Genomic DNA, 19,798 nt, shown 5'->3' with positions numbered 1-19,798 from the left:
TTCCTTTAATCCATTCTCACCAAAAGCCAGGCTTCCAGGAAGAATGCTTTGTTCTTGGAAAGTGACATCTGGAGAGGCATCTTGGAGAGTGAAGTCTGGAGTGGTTTATCACCCTATTTTGCCATTGACATAAAGTGGGGTCAGGTCAGCTGTGGGCCCCCCAAGGCAACTTTTTCCAACAGCTTAAAAAAATAAACAAACCAAAGAACAGATAAGTGTTTTAGTGTTGTTTTAAAAACAAACTTTTTTGTGGGAAAAGTCACTTCTGCAGCTGCAGAAGAGGGATCAACTTCTAAAAAGACATTTACTTGTGGATTGCCCTTTCCATTCGCTAGCCTGAGAATGTGGTGTGGGAGGAAAACCAGTGGGATCATTCTTCTATCTTAAGATTCTAGATTCAGACTATTAGGGCAAAAATAATCTTTCAATTTGACCAAGAAAGGTGGACTGATCTGGTCAGTGATCCTAACATAAGACCCTTTTGCCCCCTCATTTTAATCTCCTATTTGGAATGATTGGTCCTGCCTTTTGAGGGCTGCCTTAATGGCCATGGAAAATCAAAATGATCTGATATTTTTTGTGTTGGTTGATTTGATCACATCCCCATAGATAGGATATATTTCTAGGCAGAAATAAGGCTTTCCAAATAGAAGAAGTCTATGGAAATTAACTATCATTGCTTTTGATTTAGGAGATATACCTGATGAAATAAGCCCCAAACTAAAGGTGAGTTTAGAATGCTAGCATTACATGGGTCACCCACATCTAGATGATTCTGGCCTAGGATCTTGGTTATATAGTCCAGAAAGCACCCTTCTTTCAGCTTATTCTATAGAATAATAAGTCTATGCCAAATGTTAGTTTTGATAGGCAAGATCCTGCCAGAACTTATTTCTAGATTGACAAAGAAACAAGACAAAATGACTCCATCACCTTCATGATGGGGGTCAGACCGAAGCTTTATAGCCATACAAAATAGGAAAACTGGACAGATTTCACAAGGGATTTTGGCTAATGGTGACCTCACACATTGTTAGCTATCCCCATACTTTCCTGGGGATATCTTGGTTAAAGCAACTCCTTTCATTAAAACATGACCTGGCTGAAGGGGTACAGGAGTTATGGTATGGGATTCTTGAGTAAGGGAAGAAGTTACAATCCAGAGGAATACAGGAAAAATGCCTCAATGATAAGAACCACAACTTGACTTCAATTCTAGCCTGTTACTAGGAGGAAAATCTCAAAGAACTTGAAATTAAGGATCATTTAAATTGTATCTCTAGTGGGAATATAGTATACTTCATCTTGTAACTGGCATATACTCTATTGGTTATCTGGGACCATGTTCTATATTATGTTTGGCATATTTTGTTTTTTCTCTGAAATTCCCTTTAAATTAAATCCCAATGTGGTATGGCAGTGATTATGATCCCAGTGAGGCACAAGCTCTGGTAGGTTTTGATTTACCAGGATTGAAAAGCTTCTAGTATAATGAAGGTGAACAAAATACTCATATATTGTCTGAAAAACAACCAACCTTGTTTCAAAAAAGGTTAGCCGTAAAAAATTGGCTGCTAGGGGATGGATTTTTTTGCCTACACCACCTTACGAAACATGTATAGATTATGACATGTCAGTGAAGGAGGTACCTATTCTGGTGAAATCATGAGTTTTTCCAAGTATTAAAGTATCTGAAAATACTCACTATAGCCAATGTCTCCTGAAATACTCAGCATCCTGGAAAATGTCTGGAAGGATTATGAGGAAAGTGCTTAGAAAGCACAATTCCTAGTTCTCTCCTTTCCCTTTCCAGCATGGCTGTTCCTACCTATGGTCCTAGGTAGATTGGTTCAAAAACAGAATGAGAATGAGGAGCAGAATGAGCTGGACAACATAATTTAGTCATCTATTGAGAAATTCTTTGTAATTATTTTCTGGGTGAATGTTATCTTACACTTCTTTCATATTCTCCATGACAATAACTACTTTAGAGCAGAGAACATAGTTCAGGGGAAGTGGAGGGAACAGGGAGCTTGGAATTAGAGGATATGACCAGCCCTGCCACTTATGACTTATGCAAACTTGAGCAAGTTAATGATCCCCATTCTCTGATTTCCATTTTCTTCTTCTACAAAATGAAAGTGTTGTACAAGATAGCCTCTCAGATGTCTTTCAATTCTAAATCTAGGATCCTATGATATGAAAGGAGAAAAAGGAAGAGAATAGATTTCTTCACTGGAGAGTCATTTTCTGTTGGAGCAATTGTTTCCTTAAAAAAGAAGACATGTTTCTGCAAGGATTTCTTTTCTTTCCCCCAATGCTGTCCTTAGTCTAAACCTATCCTTGGTCTTTGTGTTAGTGCTATTTCCCCTTAAATATTATGATTCCTCCTCCTCCTTTTTTGAAAACCCTTAGCTTCTGTCTTAGAACTGATAGTAAGTATTGTTCCAAGCCAGAAGAGCAGTAAGGAATAGGCAATTGGGGTTAAGTAACTCGCCCAAGGAAACACAGCTTGGAAGTGCATAGCTTCTTCTTCTTCTTTCTTTTAATTTTAAACTTTATTTATTTATTTAATTTTGAACATTTTTCCATGGTTATAGGATTCATGTTCTATCCCTCCCCTCTTCCCACCCCTCCCATAACTGATACACAATTCCACTGGGCTTTACATATGTCATTGATCAAAAGCTATTTCCATATTATTTGTGCTAGGGTACTCATTTTGAGTCAATATCCCTAATTATATCCCCATCCTCTCATGTTATAGCTTCTTAAGGTAGATAATTTCCATCTTCTAGATTTTGAATCTTCCCTCCCTCCTTTCCTCCATCCTTCCTTCCTTCCTTCTTTCCTTCCTTCCTTCCTTTCTCTCTTTCTCTTCCTTCCTTCCTTTCTCTCTCTCTCTCTCTTTCTTTCTTTCTTTCTTTCTTTCTTTCTTTCTTTCTTTCTTTCTTTCTTTCTTTCTTTCTTTCCTTCTTCTAGAAAGGGGAATAAACAAGATTTTAGGGAGGCTGTAGAATCTTTAATCATCCCTCTAGAGAAAGATGGTTACCTGAAAAAAGTAAAAATAACTTTATATCTAATACTGAACTTCAAACTCTTGCTATTTCTAACCCATGAATATCTTTCTAAGATCCCAGATGGCTAGTGTCCTTTCATTACACTCTTTCAATGTAGTTTAAAAAATATCCCCAACTACTTAGCAATTATGAGTGCATTAAAAGGTACTGAGCAAATGTATAGAAATAGAAAACTATAAATGGGCTCCCTTTGAGCTCTATGATCACACCCACATTGTTGGGTCTTTATATCAGTGGCCTCCAACCCACTTGTTCCTGTTGGTTATCTAGCCAGGAAGTCTAAACCTGCCTTTGCACAAAAACCTTTTCTTAGAGAATTCCCTGAATGTCAGTATGACCAAATTATATATTTTTTGTCCCTATGCTGAATGCCAGAATTTAATCTTTGACATTTACAATCCAAGTTCTATCATGATTCTTCATAATTCAACTGACTTCATTATATATGTTTATTAGATGCCTGCTACATGTAAGACCCTGTATTAGAAGCCATAAGAAATCATAAGCTAAATCGAGGACCTAAGGAAACCACAGACTGAATTTAAGTAGCCTGGGTGGTCCTAAATTTGGTGTCGATATGTTGAAAAGAAAAAGGAAGGAATGGAAAAAACTGTGAAAGAAAAAAAGACTCTAGACTATTAGATGGCTAGTAAACATTTAATGAAGACATCCTTTGGGACAGTAGTTGGGAATATTTACGAGGTAACAAATATTCTTAGTATATAACATTGATTTGGGGCCATCTTTCTAATCTAAAAGAATTCCTTGTTGATGGCTCTGATCATCTTTATCATTCTCCAGTCCATGACAGGGATAAATACTGGATTTGAGATTTTTCCAGTATAAGAAGCTCCTCTACTAACTTCTTTGAATCTTAGAGTCTAGAGCAACTGAGAGGTTAAGTGATTTCCTTAGGTCACACAACCAGTATGGATCAAAGATCGAATTTGACTCCAAGTCTTTCATGCTTTCAGGCCAACTCTCCAGGCACTGTACCCCACTGTCTCTAGATCAGAAGTACTTCACCTGGTGTCTGTAAAGTTATTTAAAAATATTTTGATAACTGTATTTCTATATAGTTTTTTTATAATCCTATGTATTTTATTTTATACATTTAAAACTATTTTACTGAAAAGGGGACCTATTTGATTCCTTAAAAGTTCCTACTTGGGGTAGCTAGGTAGCACAGTGGATAAAACACAAGGACTTGGGTTCAAATCTGGCCTTGGGCACTTCCTTGCTATATGACTCTGGATAAGTCACTTAACCCCAGTTGCCTAGCCCTTGCCACTTTTCTGCTTTAGAATTGATACTAAGACAGAAAGTAAGGGTTAAAAAAAAAGAGCTCCTACGTTAGATTTATTAGGCTTTTCACAAAATTAAACACCAGTTTTTTAGGTTTTATGTCTCCAGGTCTTTGGGTGCACTTGGCAGGGTACCTTCTCTCTCTGGTTACTGTCTTCAAATGCTTCACTGAGCATTTTCTTCAGAGATTTTCTACTGTGTTTTACCCTCAGTAGGAATGAATGAATTTCAACAAACCCAGTCAAAATGACTATATACATTACCATAAAAAGGAGGTCTGGCTGCCCTATCATGCTTTAAAAAATAGTTATTCTATTAAACTAAATCAAACCCTTACCTTCTATCTTAGAATCAATATGAAGTACCATTTCCAAGGCAGAAGAGTGGTAAGGGCTAGGCAGTTGGGGTCAAGTGACTTACCTAGGGTCATACAGCTAGGAAGTCTCTGAATTCATATTTGAACCCAGGAACTCCCATCTCTAGGCCTGGTGGTCTCTCCTCTGAGCCACCTAGTTGTCCTCCCAAGGATATTCTTTCTCCATGTGATATAAACTATGGCACCACAAGGTTGATTAGCTAGAACAATTCTCTTCTCTAGTCCTAGAGGAAGATAGCAGAACCAGAAGGACCAAGAGTTAGGGGTGCTGTGGAGTGCTGGATAAAAGGGTGAAAAAGGCAGTGTAGTAGTATGGAAAGAGCACTGAATGAGTGATTAGAAGACTTGAGTTTGAATCTTAGCATTATCTCTAATTAGCCATTTGACCACAGTTAAGTCAGAAGTCGTTTGGATAACTCTCCTTTGTAAAATGAGGCAATGTGATATTTAATATTACCAGTCCTTCACAGGGTTATTTTTGTAACATTTTGTGAAGGGCTAGATAAATCTAATTTATGATACAGTCTATCCCAAACGTTTCAGTGTAGTTTTGAGCTTTAAAAGTTTTTTTTTTTCCTCTTAAAGCTCTTGAAAGCCCTCCTTTCAAAGAAGGCTTTTGTAATTCTTCTCTGCATTTATAGATGATAAAGGATTGCATGCAATCAGCACTTCCATGCTACTCAAAACCCACTTCCTTCCAATCCCCCTATTGTAATGAGATCAAATGACTCTTAATCTGAAAACTCAGGGGATGGGCAGTTGAGGGCATCCTGTAAGAGAGGGGACAGAATATCTGCTCCCTCCTCAATCAGTTATCTTAAATCTGTTGTCATATCTTGTTATTTATAACTTCAAAATGCCTGGCATCTATTTCTCCTCATAATCCCTTAGCCATCACCCTAGAAGAGGCTCTCACAACCTCTGGACTCCTGAAGTAGCTTTCAGTTGGGATTCCCTGACCGCAAGTCTGTCCCCACACCAGTCTGAGCTGCCAAAGCAACTTTCCTTAAAGTAGATCTGATCATGTCATCCTCTCCCCCATAAGTTCCAGAGGCTGCCCATTACTAGGATCAAATATCAAATGTGCTGGCATTTAAAGTCCTTGACCATCTGACCCTTTTCTAGCTTTCTAGTCAGCTTAAACTTGACTCCCCATCATGTAGCTATGTTGGCTAACTTCCCATTCTTCCCTTTCTCTGCCTTTGCGTTGATGATCTCCCACGCCTGGAATACTCTATCTCCTTCCATCTGCCCCCTTTAGCTTCTCTGGTTTTCTTCAAGACTCCTCTCAGACCCTACCTTCCATAGGAGAATTTTCTCTGACGTCCCAGATGCTGGTGCCTTCCCCTCTCAGATTACCTGCATCCACTCTGTATGTATATACCTACTTATTCCCATGCTGTCTCCCCATGAGAATGTAAGACAGGCTAGTCACCAAGGACACCAGTCGGCATTTCCTGAGCCCTCTAGCTGCTAAGGACCCTCCCTTTCTCCTTCATCCATTTTATGGGCGCCTCTATATGTTTCTATTGCCTTTCTAGATTTAATAGAAACTCCTTGAGGACAAGGACTGTTTTGCTTTTATTTTTATGTTCCCAACACCTAGCTTATCTCGTGGCACACCGAGGTGGTTAATAAATTCTTGTTGATAGTCTCTGAGGTTGTATCAGGAGAACACAGTAACTATCTCTATGACTGGTGATAATACATAAAGTGCCTGCTTTGGAAAGGATATGGGCATACTGTATAGGATAGAGAAGAAATCTACAAAAATCATCTTAATGCTACGTGAATTCTGAGATCAACTAAACAAAGTCTTCATTCTAAGGAAGATGCGATCACAATCCTTGGTATATGAAAGGATATGTTAGGTGGTGGGGGGAGTGATTGCTTCTATAGGTACAAAAGGAAGAGAAGAGAATAAAGGCAGTCTCATTTCCCTGACTTCCACAGATCTGTAGAACAGCCCACTCCACCACCCCACCACCACGGGGTTATATCACTTATGTAGCAAGAGAAAGTCAATGCCCATCTCAAACTGCCATGGGGAGAAATTTCTTCAGATCATCTAGACATGTCCTAGTGAGCCATTTCCCAGGAGGCATGACCTCTTCGTTCAGAAACATGGCAGCAGAGCATGTCTGGGAAATGCCACAGCAGGACATGTCTGGGAACTCAAACTGCTCAGCATTATGGATAACAAAATTCCTCGTCACCAGCCCTACCATCTGTTCTCCTCGTTTCCATCAATGTTGCCATAAGCAGAGTCTCCTGAACATGTCTTCAACTGGTCTAGGTCCCTGTTGAATTAGTCTCTACAGACTGGGTGAGCACAAATCTCCACACAGCATCAGCAAACAACCCCAGGAGCTATCATCCCTTGGGCTTGTAGTGGTTGGGGACTCAGCACTATAGTATCTGGGCAAGAAAACTTGCAGCCAAATAGACTCTCACTCCAGAAGGACTGCCTCAATTCAGGGATTCCTTTTTTCCTCAAATAGAATATCCATACCCAAACCCTGGCAATTTCTTCCAAGAGATGTGGATGCCATTTTTGCTTAACGTGGTTTCATAGAAAAGGAACCACTTCCAAAAACGCTTGAATTAAAATTTCTTTGAATCTAATGTGATTGAACAAATCTGGTTACTTAGTAAAGTGGATTCATTTTCTGTCTGATAGTTAAATATATCTCTGTTAACACATGGACTCATGATGGTTGTTCCTTATGTTGCCATAGACTGAATGATATGGATGAACCAAACTCATGAACCCCCAAGGATGCCATGGTGATGTATAGAATCTCAGTTGTGGCAAGTATTGGGCTGAGGAAAGCATCATGGGGGTATATGTTTGGAGGGAGCTCTGCCTCCTTTCCCTCCTAAAGACTGGTTGACTCTGAGGATACACTTACCAGCGTGGTCCAGGCTTCGTTTGACTCAGTGAGGGGTACAGCTAATATTTCTATGGGGCAGCTAGGTAGTGCAGTGGATAGAGTGCTGGGTCATTAAGATGAGTCTTCCTGATTCATCTTAATGAGTTCAAATCTGACCTCAGATACTTACTAGCTGGGTGACCCTGGGCAAGTCACTTAACCCTCTCCACCCCAATTTCCTCTTCTGTAAAATGAGCTGGAGACAGAAATGGCAAAACATTCTAGTATCTTTGTCAAGAAAACCCCAAATGGGGTCATGAAGAGTTGGACATAACTGAAACAACTCAACAAGAACATTTATATAGCTTAGGGTAATTAGATGGTTCAGTAGATAGAGAGCCAGGTCTGGACTCAGGAGGTCCTGGGATCAAATCTGGCCTCAGACACTTCCTAACTGTGTAACCCTGGGCAAGTCATTTAACCTCCATTGCCTAGCCCATACTGTTCTCCTGCCTTGGAACCAATACGCAGTATTTATTCTAAGACAGAAGATAAGGGATATTAAAAAAAAAGAAAGATAAGTTGGGGCTAGATTGTAAAAGACTTTAAAAGCTAAATAGAAGGACTTAATAGTTTGTCCTAAAGACAACAGGTAGCCACTGGAGTGTGCTGAGTAGGAGAATCACATAATCAGATCTGAGCTTTAGTGAAGTCACATTGGTGGCAGTGGGTAGGGTAGCCTGCAGGAGGGAGTGACTTGGGGAGACCCATTGCAAGGCCATTTTGATCATCTGGATGAGAGGTGATAAGGACCTGAACTGAGGTCATAGTTGTATGAGTAGAAAAAAGAGATTGGACTGAGACACATTGTAGACCTATAAATGGCAAGATCTGGCCACTGATTGAATAGCTGGAATGAAGGAGGGTGCCAAGATTGGGAATCTGGGAGACTTGGAAGAATTGAGGTGACAGAAATAGGGAAGCTTGAAAGAGGGAAGGATTTGGGTGAGGACAAAAGCTCATGAGGTCAGTTTGGAACATACTGAGTCTGAGATGTTTCTGGGATATGCCAATTTAACCTAGATGGGATCAGAGGTTCCAGACCTCCTTGCCCTTGTCCCACAATCTAAATATAATTCTCACGCGAAGGTAGGAGAGCTTTGTGGCTCTGAAATGTTGTGACTTCCCATTCCAGTGTTCTCTATGCTGTTTGGCAACATAGTCAAGGGGGAGATACAATCTAAATGGGATGCAGATAATATTTGTACAATAAAGACCAATAAGAAAGATCATCATTAAAAGCAGGAAAAGTAGTTATAGAATCTTCCTAAAATGACATATGTTAATATTCAATGGCTTCTCCCTAGTTCTAAAACACTTAGCATCCTGTTCAAGATCCTCTATAATTAGATTCTGACTTATATTCCCAGCCTTATGTGCCCCCTGTGACACAGTTTGGTCTATTCAGCATTTCCCAATTATACATGTACCTTTTCTGCCTTTGATATTTGTGTTTATGCCATTCCTTTTCTCTGGAATGACATTCTAACCCATTTTCACATATCAATGTCTTACTCATTCTTCAAGGCTCAATCTAAAGGGTCCAGTTCAGAGATGTAATGACTAGGCTTCTCAAGTTCCAACATTGCCTCCATTATCTGTTCCTGATCAATCCATTTATATTTTATTTAGTTATTTATTTTAAACACTTACCTTCCATCTTAGAATCAATACTAAGTAATGGTTCTGAGACAGAAGAACTTTAAAGACTAGGCAATTGGGGTTAAGTGACTTGCCCAGGGTCACAAGCTAAGAAGTGTCTGAGGCCAGATTTGAAGGACCTTCTTTCTGCAGGCCTGGCTCTCTACCCATTGAGCCACTTAGCTGCCCCAATCAATTTATAATGGGCTCTCTCCCAGCCCTGTGATTTCTAAAGCACTCGACACTCTCAAGAGGGCTACTTTTCATATTCCATGTTGACGGCAGTTGTTAATTTGGGTGCATATCTTAACTCTCCTAATAGATTATAAGCACAGCGAGGGCAAGGTTAGTGCCTGGTGCATCCGTGAACCATAGGGCTCTAGCGCAGCGTCTTGCACAGAGCAGATGCCCACTACCTACTGAATGAACAAAGGAGAACTTAGGCAGCATCCTCTGTTCTAAACTCTTCACTTGCAACTCACTATAGTAATGGCATTTCAACTTTAACTTCTTTCTTCTACTAAATCTGAAGGTGGGGGAATGAGATCCCTGGGATTCATCTTGGCCACAAGACAGACATCATAGTTATCATGCATGAGGACGTTGATGGCTACAACGTTCCACTGATTTTCCCACGGGTCCAGCTCCAAGATCTCCTTGGAGATAATCTCATGCCGATCTGAAAAACAGAAAAAGACAATATAAAGTGTTACTGGTTTTAGCCAATTCGCCAGTTTAAATTTCAGAACAAAAGTAGTCCTCCTCATGGAACTTACATTCTAGGAGCCCATATTAAAAATTTATGGCAATACCATACATGGACAAAGGATAATAATGGAAATTCCTCTCGATCTATTAGCAGGCCTGAAATCTGGCCTCTTTTGATGGACCATATATCATTATAGGTTCCTGTAATAGGTTTCCCCTGGACAAGGGTCATCCCTCTCTATCCTCAAAGCAGGGGTTATATCAAAGATATCAAAGATTGGCTCACTGGTAGATTTTAAGAGATTAAAAAAAGTGTTTGTTTATTAATTGATGGATGAATTCTTGAAGCGTTATATGGCCACTAGGCATGGAATCGGACAGTTTCCAAGGAAATGAAGTGGAGGATATACCAAAGGATAATAAAGAGGCACATGGCAAGGATAATCAGGCTGCAACAAATTACAAATAAGCACTTATACAAGAGAAACAGGGTAAAGGATATAATTTGAGAAATGTCTGTTCGGAAAAACATTGAGGAGTTTACATAATAAAAGTAAGGAGTAAAGAATAATTGTTAGAATGTTTGTGTGATCCACTGGTATTCATGCACTATGAAGAGAATAATGAGAACACATGGGCAAGAGTCTTACAGGATGGGCAGACATAGAAGGGTGGTGACTTACATGGGATATATATAGGCAGCCAGGTGGCACAGTGGATTGGGTGCTGGCTCTGTAGTCAGGAAGATCTAAATTCAAATCCAGGCTCAGATAACTTACTAGCTAGTGTGACCCTGGACAAATCACTTAACTTCTGTTTCCTCAATTGTAAGATGGGACTCATCGTCATAATATTTATTAATAATAGCACCCACCTGCTGGGGTTGTTGTGAAGATCAAATGAGATAATATTTACAAAGTGCTTAGCATAGTGTCTGACACATAGCAGACCCTTAATAAATGCTTATTATGCTACTCGGGTAATGTTTTCTTGCTCCCTTCATGTTGCTAGACTCAGGTCTCTTGGTCATTCCAGGGAAGTAGGAGCAATCCAGATTCTGGTCCATTTTCTCCTTTGTCCAGTCATCTCAGCTGTTACCAGCTTGTGTATGAACCCACTGAGGAGTATGGTTGTGCTTTGGAAGCAGCCTGGGTAAGGCTAGGTGATGGGCACACCAGAGACTGCCTTGCAATGGTCCAGGGATACATGCCCTGCCCATCAGGAAGCCAATAAAGCCATCCACATAAAGTTAGGAGAGACATTCTTACAGCCCACCCAGCTTTTTCCTTGAGCCAGGGAAAGAGGACACGGAGAACTCTCTTTCTCTCTATCTACCTTTCTGTCATGAGGGCAAATGACTCCCTTATGTACTTGGCACTGTACCCGAGTATAACCCCAGCTGAGGGGCATTGAGATAGTTTCTTTATTCTGTTCCCTAGCTGCTCAGGGACTCTGCCTTGGTATTGCCCTGAGGCTGGGCTCTTCTAGCACAGCTTTCCTCTCCTACCTCCCATACCCCCAAACCCCTTTTTCAGTTGCTTAGTCAGGCAATAAACATTTATTAAGCGCCTCCCAAGGAAAGGTAAAAGACAGTCCTTGCCCTCCAGGATCTCACAGATTATGGGGGAGACCGTATGCAAATAATTCTGTATAAACAAGCCACAATCAATGCTCAACATTCCTGAGATCAATTTTCCCATAGTTTTGTTTTTCACTTTCTCATTGGTTACCACAAGTGGGTGGCTTTGCTCAGTAGAGAAAAAAATGAGAGGCACCATGTAGGCAACTTTGTGGAGCAGTTGGTATCCCACGAGGTGCTTCATTGTTTTGCTCACCCTATATTATAGAGTAAAGAGTTTCCCTTGCACTTGAAGTTTTGGAGGTGATGTTGAGACCTCAACATTTTTCAATAATCCCAGCAACCTCTCCCTTGATTTTCAGAGGGCCACCAAGGTAAAATTTGTGGTAGTATAGTATTATCTGAAATCAATGTTTTTATTTCATATATTTATTTTTTTATTGAAATATTAGCACAAAAGTCACAGAATTCTAGGAAATTACTAGTGAGAAAAATGTTTTGCATGTTACCAATTTTATTTTGTGTACTGCACTTTATGAGTTATTTCATAGTTATTGTGTTAGGAAAAGGACATGTAATCAGATTTAATTTTTAAAAAAACCCTTACCTTTTAAAAACACCAGACCTGAAATTAGGAAGACCTGAGTTCAAATTTGGTATTGGAAACTTACTAGCTGTATGACCCTGAGAAAGTTACTTAACCTCTGATTTATAGATGTTATAGATTTATAGAGATTTTCTCATCTATAAAATGGGGATAGTAGTACCTGCCTCTCAGAGTGGTCATGAGGATCAGATTGATATAATATTCAAAAAGCAAACTTTATAGAGTAATGTAAATATTGTTTATTATTAACTAATCTGGACTGGCACAAACATGAGACCTTCCTCTCCTTCCTTGAAACAAATAAAATATATCTCTAGCACCATTGTGGTTCTTCAACTGTCCTTTAAATATCTATTGATTTTTTAGCTGCCAATCATATACTTCTGCCAATTTACAGACACTTTAATCTTAGGGCTCCATATTAGATGACAGGTGAGCATTGTTAGGTGTTTATTAACTAACACAATGCTTTATCATTAGGTACTTATCTGTTACAGATGATGAGACCCGAACTATGTACAGCTTCCCCCACCCCAACCCTACACTATAGGCAGTTCTTATTTTTATCTTTCAGAACTTCAACTTTTATATTTTTATGGGCAAGATAAGGTGAAAGATCTTCATTCAGTCAAAGAGAACATGACTTTGATTTGTGAATAGTGTCTGTCACATAGCCACGTATAAGACCAGAGTCCAGCCCCCAAACCCACGGATCTTTTCTCTGATTTATCAATGAATGACTTTTTCAAAGAATAGTGTTTAGATATTGGGAGAACTTTGGACACAAACTATTTTTTTTAAATCCCTTACCTTCTGACTTGGAATCAATACCGTATATTGGTCCCAAGGCAGAAGAGCCGTAAGAGCTAGGCAATGGAGGTTAAGTGACTTGCCCAGAGTCACACAGCTAGGAAGTGCCCAAAGCTAGATTTCATACAAACTGCTTTTAACCCAAATTAGGCAGAGATATTTTAGTGGGCATCATAGTATATAGTGTTCATATGCCAGAGAAATGACTTATCTTCTCATTCTATATCCTCCAGTGTTTCAATTGTAGCATTCACTGGTCCAAACTCCATCATATAGCATGTCTAAATTTAATTGGTTTTCAGTAATGTACAATAACTACTCTAAACTATATACTTTCATATCTATATCACTTAATGGATGAGACTGGAGGAGGGCAAAGTTTTATGGGAGATTAGTCAAAATAAATAACTCCTAACTCTGCCACTGCCAGAAAAGGATGCTTCTGTGTTACAAACTTATTAGCTCATTGGGAAGACACTGGCTTATACATTTGCAAGCTAAGTGATGTATCAATTTATTTATTTGCTTCTGGGGGGACAATTTATATAGATGATGGCAGAAGATACAGACATGTCATGTTAGCTGTTTGTATACATACCTGTATCTGCAATTTACATACTCACCTACACAGAAGGATCTATATTTTCAAATTAGAGGAGGTATATATTCTTAGATTTATTTTATTGTATTGATTTATCTTTAAAACCTTTCCTTCCATCTTAGTGTTGATAATATGTATTGGTTCCAAGATAGAAGAGCAGTAAGGGCTAGTAATAGGGGTTAAGTGACTTGCTCAGGGTCACACAGCTAGGAAATATCTGAGGCTAGATTTGAACCCAGGATCTCTGAGCCTGACTCTCAGTCCATTGAACTATGTAGCTGCCTCCTCATCAGATCTATTTTAAATTGTCTCTCTTATATGAAAGTTGTATTAAATAATCTCTAAGATCCATTAAAGCCTTAATATTTTATAATGCAAATATCCAGGAGTTCATGGTTAAAAAGAAAATGGTGCTTCTGGGAGCAGAATATTTTGGGATTTGTCACAGCAGGTAGGTAAGGCCTTGAAGAAGGCCTTTGTGCATCTTAGACAACATCTGTCTCCAACTACTTGGTAAACAGTAACTAATATTCCCCCTCTTCTACCCTATTTTGGGGCCTTCGCTAGCACATATGTAACATTACAAAATACTCATGTGCCATGAAGGATGATATCTTTTGACACTAAAATATACATAGATAAAACATAATAAAGTATTATTAAATAAAAAATAACATAATTTATTAATAAATTTAAATATTTAATAATTTCTTAATTTTATCATTGATAAATTTTTATCAGCAATAAAATTTAGAAAATTTTAAAAATGGGAGCTTAATTAAGAATTTATTAATTAAATTAATTAAGAATATCTCTTATTTCATTCCCTTATCTGGTGTGAGTTAGGTAGCTCTCTACCTTGCCTGATTCTAGTCCTGGCTCTGATGAGATGGCTCTGGTAAAAAGGGTCATGGGTCTAGCTGCACAATCTGACTGCAGCCCAATTTTGGAGGGCTCTGCTGGTCTCTTGGACTTTCTTGCATATAGATTAAGACCCAGTGATGTGGCAATTCATACATCATCAAGAGCGGGTCCTACTGGCCAGTACCACAGATGAGAGTGGTGGATGGGTTCTGCTCAGGATCCAGGTCAAATGAAGTCTCCAATGAATCTCTTATTAGAACAGCTTAGAATTTCTGGAAGCAGTTTCTGGAAAGTCTCCAATCTTATGAGACTCCAAGTGTTCCAGTTCAAATGGTTTACAATCTAACACTTCCTAGGTTGGACTTTTTAGGACCTTCTATAGCCTCAATGGTCCTCAGTGCAGATTGAAAGCAATCTATGACTAATAAAATGTATCTACAAGGAGTAACTGGGATCTCTACCACCTCTCTGACTCCTGTGCCACAGGGAAAAATTGAGGAGACCTAACCATGTTCCCTATGGGAGGTGAGGAATTATCAAATGATGATCCACAATACTGAGTTCCATAGCTACTGAGCAAATCATGGATAATATGACTGATAATGTAATAAGCAGCACAATTGGCACTTTTATGATAAAATGATCAATAAAAATGACAAATAAAGAATAGAATTATAATACTACTTAATTCCCCAAAGAGGAACAAGAATTGAAAAAGTTGTTTTCACTTTCTCTGCTTTGTATCCCTAATGTCTTGTTCACCATGTAAGGATGGGGTTTTGGTGCAGAGAAGAGGGAACGAAAAGGAGAAGGCAGTTGTGGACAGTTGCTGACAGTTGAAAGGATCAGAGGAATTTGGGAATTTCTCAGAGGAGGAGGAGGAGAGGTCTTCCAGTGGAGGACTGGGAAGAGGGAGGAGGCAGATACCCCAGCTCAGATCCAGTCCTGAGGGCTTCCTGAGGATCTTTCTTCTTCTATCTAATCCCTAGATTTAATCTTTGCTTTTCCATCCCTATAGTATATCTCCATGTCCAAGTCCCCTATATCATGGTTTTTATGTCTTTTCCCATTGCCACATCCCTTGGGCTTTCCCTTATGTTCCCGGACTATTTCCTGGCTTTATAATGCATCATATTTTCCTGTCAGTACTTGGGAATAACGTGGTTTTGTGCCCTGTGCTATGTACTTTTCCATAGTCTGCAGGTTGGGTGCATCCTGAGTGGATGATGCACAGTTGTGATCACAACATTTGTTTTCTCTCTTGTGAGTGCTGTATCTAGATTTTGTGTATATATTATTGTAATTGCTTCTTTTGTTGTTGTTGCTCTTAAGTTGGGCTTTGAGGTTACAAAATTTCATTATATGCTCTAATTTCCCACAAAGAAAACATCTTATGTTATTATTAAAGTTAGTGCTAGTTTGTCTGGGTTGTTGGTACTGAGGTCTGGCTTTATATGCATGCAAGGCTGCCAGGTTTTTGATTTCCTCTATTTCTTTTTGTTTGATGGTAGATTTAGCCTCTTTTAATTTCTCCTTTAAATCTTTTATGATATCATCTTTTCCTCTAATGGATTCTTTGGATTCTTTGGCTTCCTGATTTCCCAAGTGAACATATGCAGCAGTTTTATGTAGGTCTTCCAAATTAAATGATTCCCACCCAGGACAATGCAAATTAAAGCATGTTCTAATTGGTAGGGAACTGCCCTTAACAAACTGCCTCCTTATGTGCTGCAAGTTGGGTTCATTTAAGTCTTGGAACCCCAAAATCATTTCTCCAGCTTCAACAAGCCTGTCTAAATATGTTGAGGAGTGCTCATTTATCTCCTGCCTTAACTTTTCAAATTTTCCCCAGGAATCAGGTTGCTTAGCAAAGGATTTCATAGCTTCTACAAGATCTTCCCTAGCTCTTCATAGGCATACTAGGTTTTGATGACTTTTAATTCTAGATCTTCATAATGCTGTGGCCAAGATGTTAAGTTTGTGTTCCTATGGGTCTCCTCAATAAATTGTGCTTTCTCTGCTGGTGTAAATAATTCAGAAAGAAGATTTTCAATGTCTGAAATTGTGGGATCAAAAAGTCTTAATGCTCTCTTAAATTCTTTTATGGCCTTGAAGGGATTTTTAAAAAAGGTAGGCATTTGTTTTTTTTAGGGTGTCGAGATCTGTAGCAGTGAATGGCTTATGTCTTTTTATATGAAGGACCCCAGAATCTGGCTGCAAAATTGTGTGGTCAATAATTGGTAATATTAGTACTGCTGGTGGTATTGCCACTTCCTGTATTTTGTTTGCTGTGTCTGTATGTGCCTCAGTTGTTTGAATTGCTATTTCTATATTATCCTCTGCTGTGATCTCTTTTCTCCCTTTCAATTGAGCATTCTCTTCAAGTAACTTTGCTATTTCCTTTCTTAATATCATTATCAATACAGTGCTACCATCCTTGTGTCCTAGCAATTTGTGCACTAAATTCTTTAAGGACCAATAGAAGTGGAGGAATGAGATGATTCCTGCAATTATGGTTGGTATGAAATCCAAGACCTGACCTATTTCTAGCTTCAACCATTAGCAGGAATCATATATGTCAGTGATTCCCAAAGTGGGTGCTACCACCCCCTGGTGGGTGCTGCAGCGATCCAGGGAGGCAGTGATGGCCACAGGTGCATTTATCTTTCCTATTAATTGCTATTAAAATAAAAAAAATTAATTTCCAGGGGGCTAAGCAATATTTTTTCTGGAAAGGGGGAGGTAGGCCAAAAAAGTTTGGGAACCACTGATATATGTCTATGATTCCCATTATATAACCTGGTATCACTAACATCCACAAATTATAAATCATAGTCCAAAAGTTGTATAGTAATGTAAGGATTCCCATCATGGTAAGAATTGTTTTTCCCATTGATGCATCCATTGTACCAGTTTGAATGTAAAATTTCTATGGCACTATGCCTTTAAATTTTCTTTGCTTGACTAAGTTTGTCTCCTTTGCTATGCTGTAGAAAGGAGAAAAATGGCTGCCATCTGGTTCAAACAGAGGCTCCCCCCAACCCCCGAATTATTTAGGTACTTTACCCAAGCTGGCTCTGCCAAAATTGTAACAATAAAAAGGGTGCCAGTAATGGATGTTTGATAGAAGGGAGATAGAGAAAGTCTATGTGGTGAGTCTCTCTTCTGGCACTCCCCTAGGGCCAAATATACCCTGAGAGACTTTAAATAGAATGGAATTAAACTCAACTGAAAATGGGGGCAGCTAAGTGGCTTAGTGGATGGAGGGCTTCAGACACTTCCTAACTGTGGGAACCTGGGCAATCCCAAACACCTAGCCCTTATCATTTTTTTATCTTAGAAATGATACTAATGCAGAAAGTAAGAGTTAAAAATTTTTTTCATTAGCTTAATAGAGAGCTTGTCTATGGCACCTATTAATGTGCTGTAATCTGTTCCTTTCCTTGAAACTATATGAAATAAAGGAATGCCTTGCTTAAGCTAGAAGTTCTAGAGCACTCAGTCAATTCATCAACATATTTAAGTAGGGACAACATGCCATGGTGGAAAGAGTGGTAGATGTAAGGCTAGAAGACTTGAGTTTTGAAAGCAGCTCTGCAAATCACTACCTCTTTGATCCTGGGCAAATCATTTCACCTCAGTTTCCCAAAGTAAAATGAAGAGAATGGATGAAATAACACTTAAGTCTCCCCTCCAGCTCGAAATCTAGAATTTTATGAGACACTAACTTAAAGATATATTTAAAAAATAGAAAACCATAAGATGATGGACATAATAAATATTTGATAGGTAGTTATTCAATAAATGGATGGATTTTATTGGTCCCCTTTATTGCTCTCCTTTGTCCTAAAAGAAGTGTAAGTTCAACACATTTATATAGTACTGAGCAATTTCCAGTCTAAAGCAAATAGAGAAGTAGCTCATAATCCTTTTCATGATTTGAACACTATAGAATTTTTAAACTCCAGAAGAAGTCAGGGTCAAACACTTTTAATGAAAGACCTCAGGAAAGAGAGTTTCCTATTATTAGACATGAGCAATAGTGACCAAAAGTTCCTGAAGACAGATAGAAGAATTGACTTACCTTTACAGAGACAAGAATGTGACATATTGCTAAGATGATAGATTAGAATAAAGTCTTATTGATTGCAGCATCTCTTGAACCCATCCACTTCCAAGTTCAGGTTCTTAACACTTCTCACCTAAACTGACCTTTTTAATCAGTCTCCTTGTCTTCAGTCTCTTCCTTCTTCAACACACTCTTCAATCAGCAGTCAATCAAGCAATAAACATTTATTAAGCATCTACTATATGCCAGGCACTGTGCTAAGTACTAGGGATACCACAAGAGGTAATAGACAGTTCTTGCCTTCAAGGAGTTTTATAGTCTAATTGAGGAGATAGCATGCAAACAAATATATACAAAGCAAGTTTTATATAGGATAAATGGGGAATAATTTGCAAGGGGAAGGCTATGAAATTTCTAAAATATAGATCTGATCTCATTCCCTTGCTCAAGTAGCTTCAATCCTACTCTTGCTTCTAGAATTAAAAAGTCAACTTCTCTGTTTAAATACCTTCAAAATCTGGGTCCAGCTTATTTTCCCCATCTTATTTTACCTAATTTTCCCTCGTCCATGATATATTTCAGACAAACTGTCCTAATTCCTGTTCCCTAATGTGACAAACTACATCAGTTCATCCTCCATGCTTAATCACTCTCTCTTCAAAGGTTAGCCCAAGTACCAGTCCATATTAGTAGGCTCTTCCTTACTCCCTGATTTCCTTGTAACCAGGCTTTCAACCAGACCTGGTGCATTTTGTTCACAGCAACAGCATTAAAAAGGAGATGGACTCCTGAATGGTGGGGAAAAAGCTGAGTGGGATGCTGTCTGTCTTTGTAAGGGACACTATTAGTTGCAGAACTTCTTGGAAGCCACATATAGTTTCAGAGATTCTTTAGGGGAGAGGCACGTGGGCAGAAGATACTCGAGGGAGAAGAGAAGAAAAGACTTTAAAAATGCAGACATGTAAACTCCTCAACATATACCTGGTTTTTCAACTCATAGCTAGTGACTATGGAGCTTTATGTAGCATAAAAGAGAAAAAAACTATTGATTTCCTCTTCAGGGTTAAGCAAATACTCTCAGATACTGATGTAGTCGAAAACCTAGTTTCCTCCCTCCCTCCCTCCCTCCCTTCCTCCCTTTCTCCCTTCTTTCTTTCTTTCTTTCTTTCTTTCTTTCTTTCTTTCTTTCTTTCTTTCTTTCTTTCTTTCTTTCTTTCTTTCTTTC

At 38.9% G+C, this 19,798-nt stretch overlaps 1 protein-coding gene across 1 annotated transcript in view; it reads right to left on the bottom strand.

Moving 5' to 3' along the window:
• Positions 1 to 9,838: 9,838 nt before the first annotated feature.
• KBTBD12 (kelch repeat and BTB domain containing 12) overlaps positions 9,839 to 19,798 on the bottom strand; it is a 57,463-nt gene continuing 47,503 nt past the window's right edge. Inside the window, exon 5 of the mRNA XM_044656877.1 lies at positions 9,839 to 10,014. Within this exon, the coding sequence (XP_044512812.1) occupies positions 9,839 to 10,014 (176 nt within the window). The remainder of the gene's footprint in view (positions 10,015 to 19,798) is intronic.

The sequence above is a fragment of the Gracilinanus agilis genome, chromosome 1 (genome assembly GCF_016433145.1).
Source record: "Gracilinanus agilis isolate LMUSP501 chromosome 1, AgileGrace, whole genome shotgun sequence".
In the NCBI taxonomy this organism is placed as follows: Eukaryota; Metazoa; Chordata; class Mammalia; order Didelphimorphia; family Didelphidae; genus Gracilinanus; species Gracilinanus agilis.
Note: the sequence above shows the minus strand (reverse complement) of the source record. Positions and strands in the feature narration are given on the sequence as shown.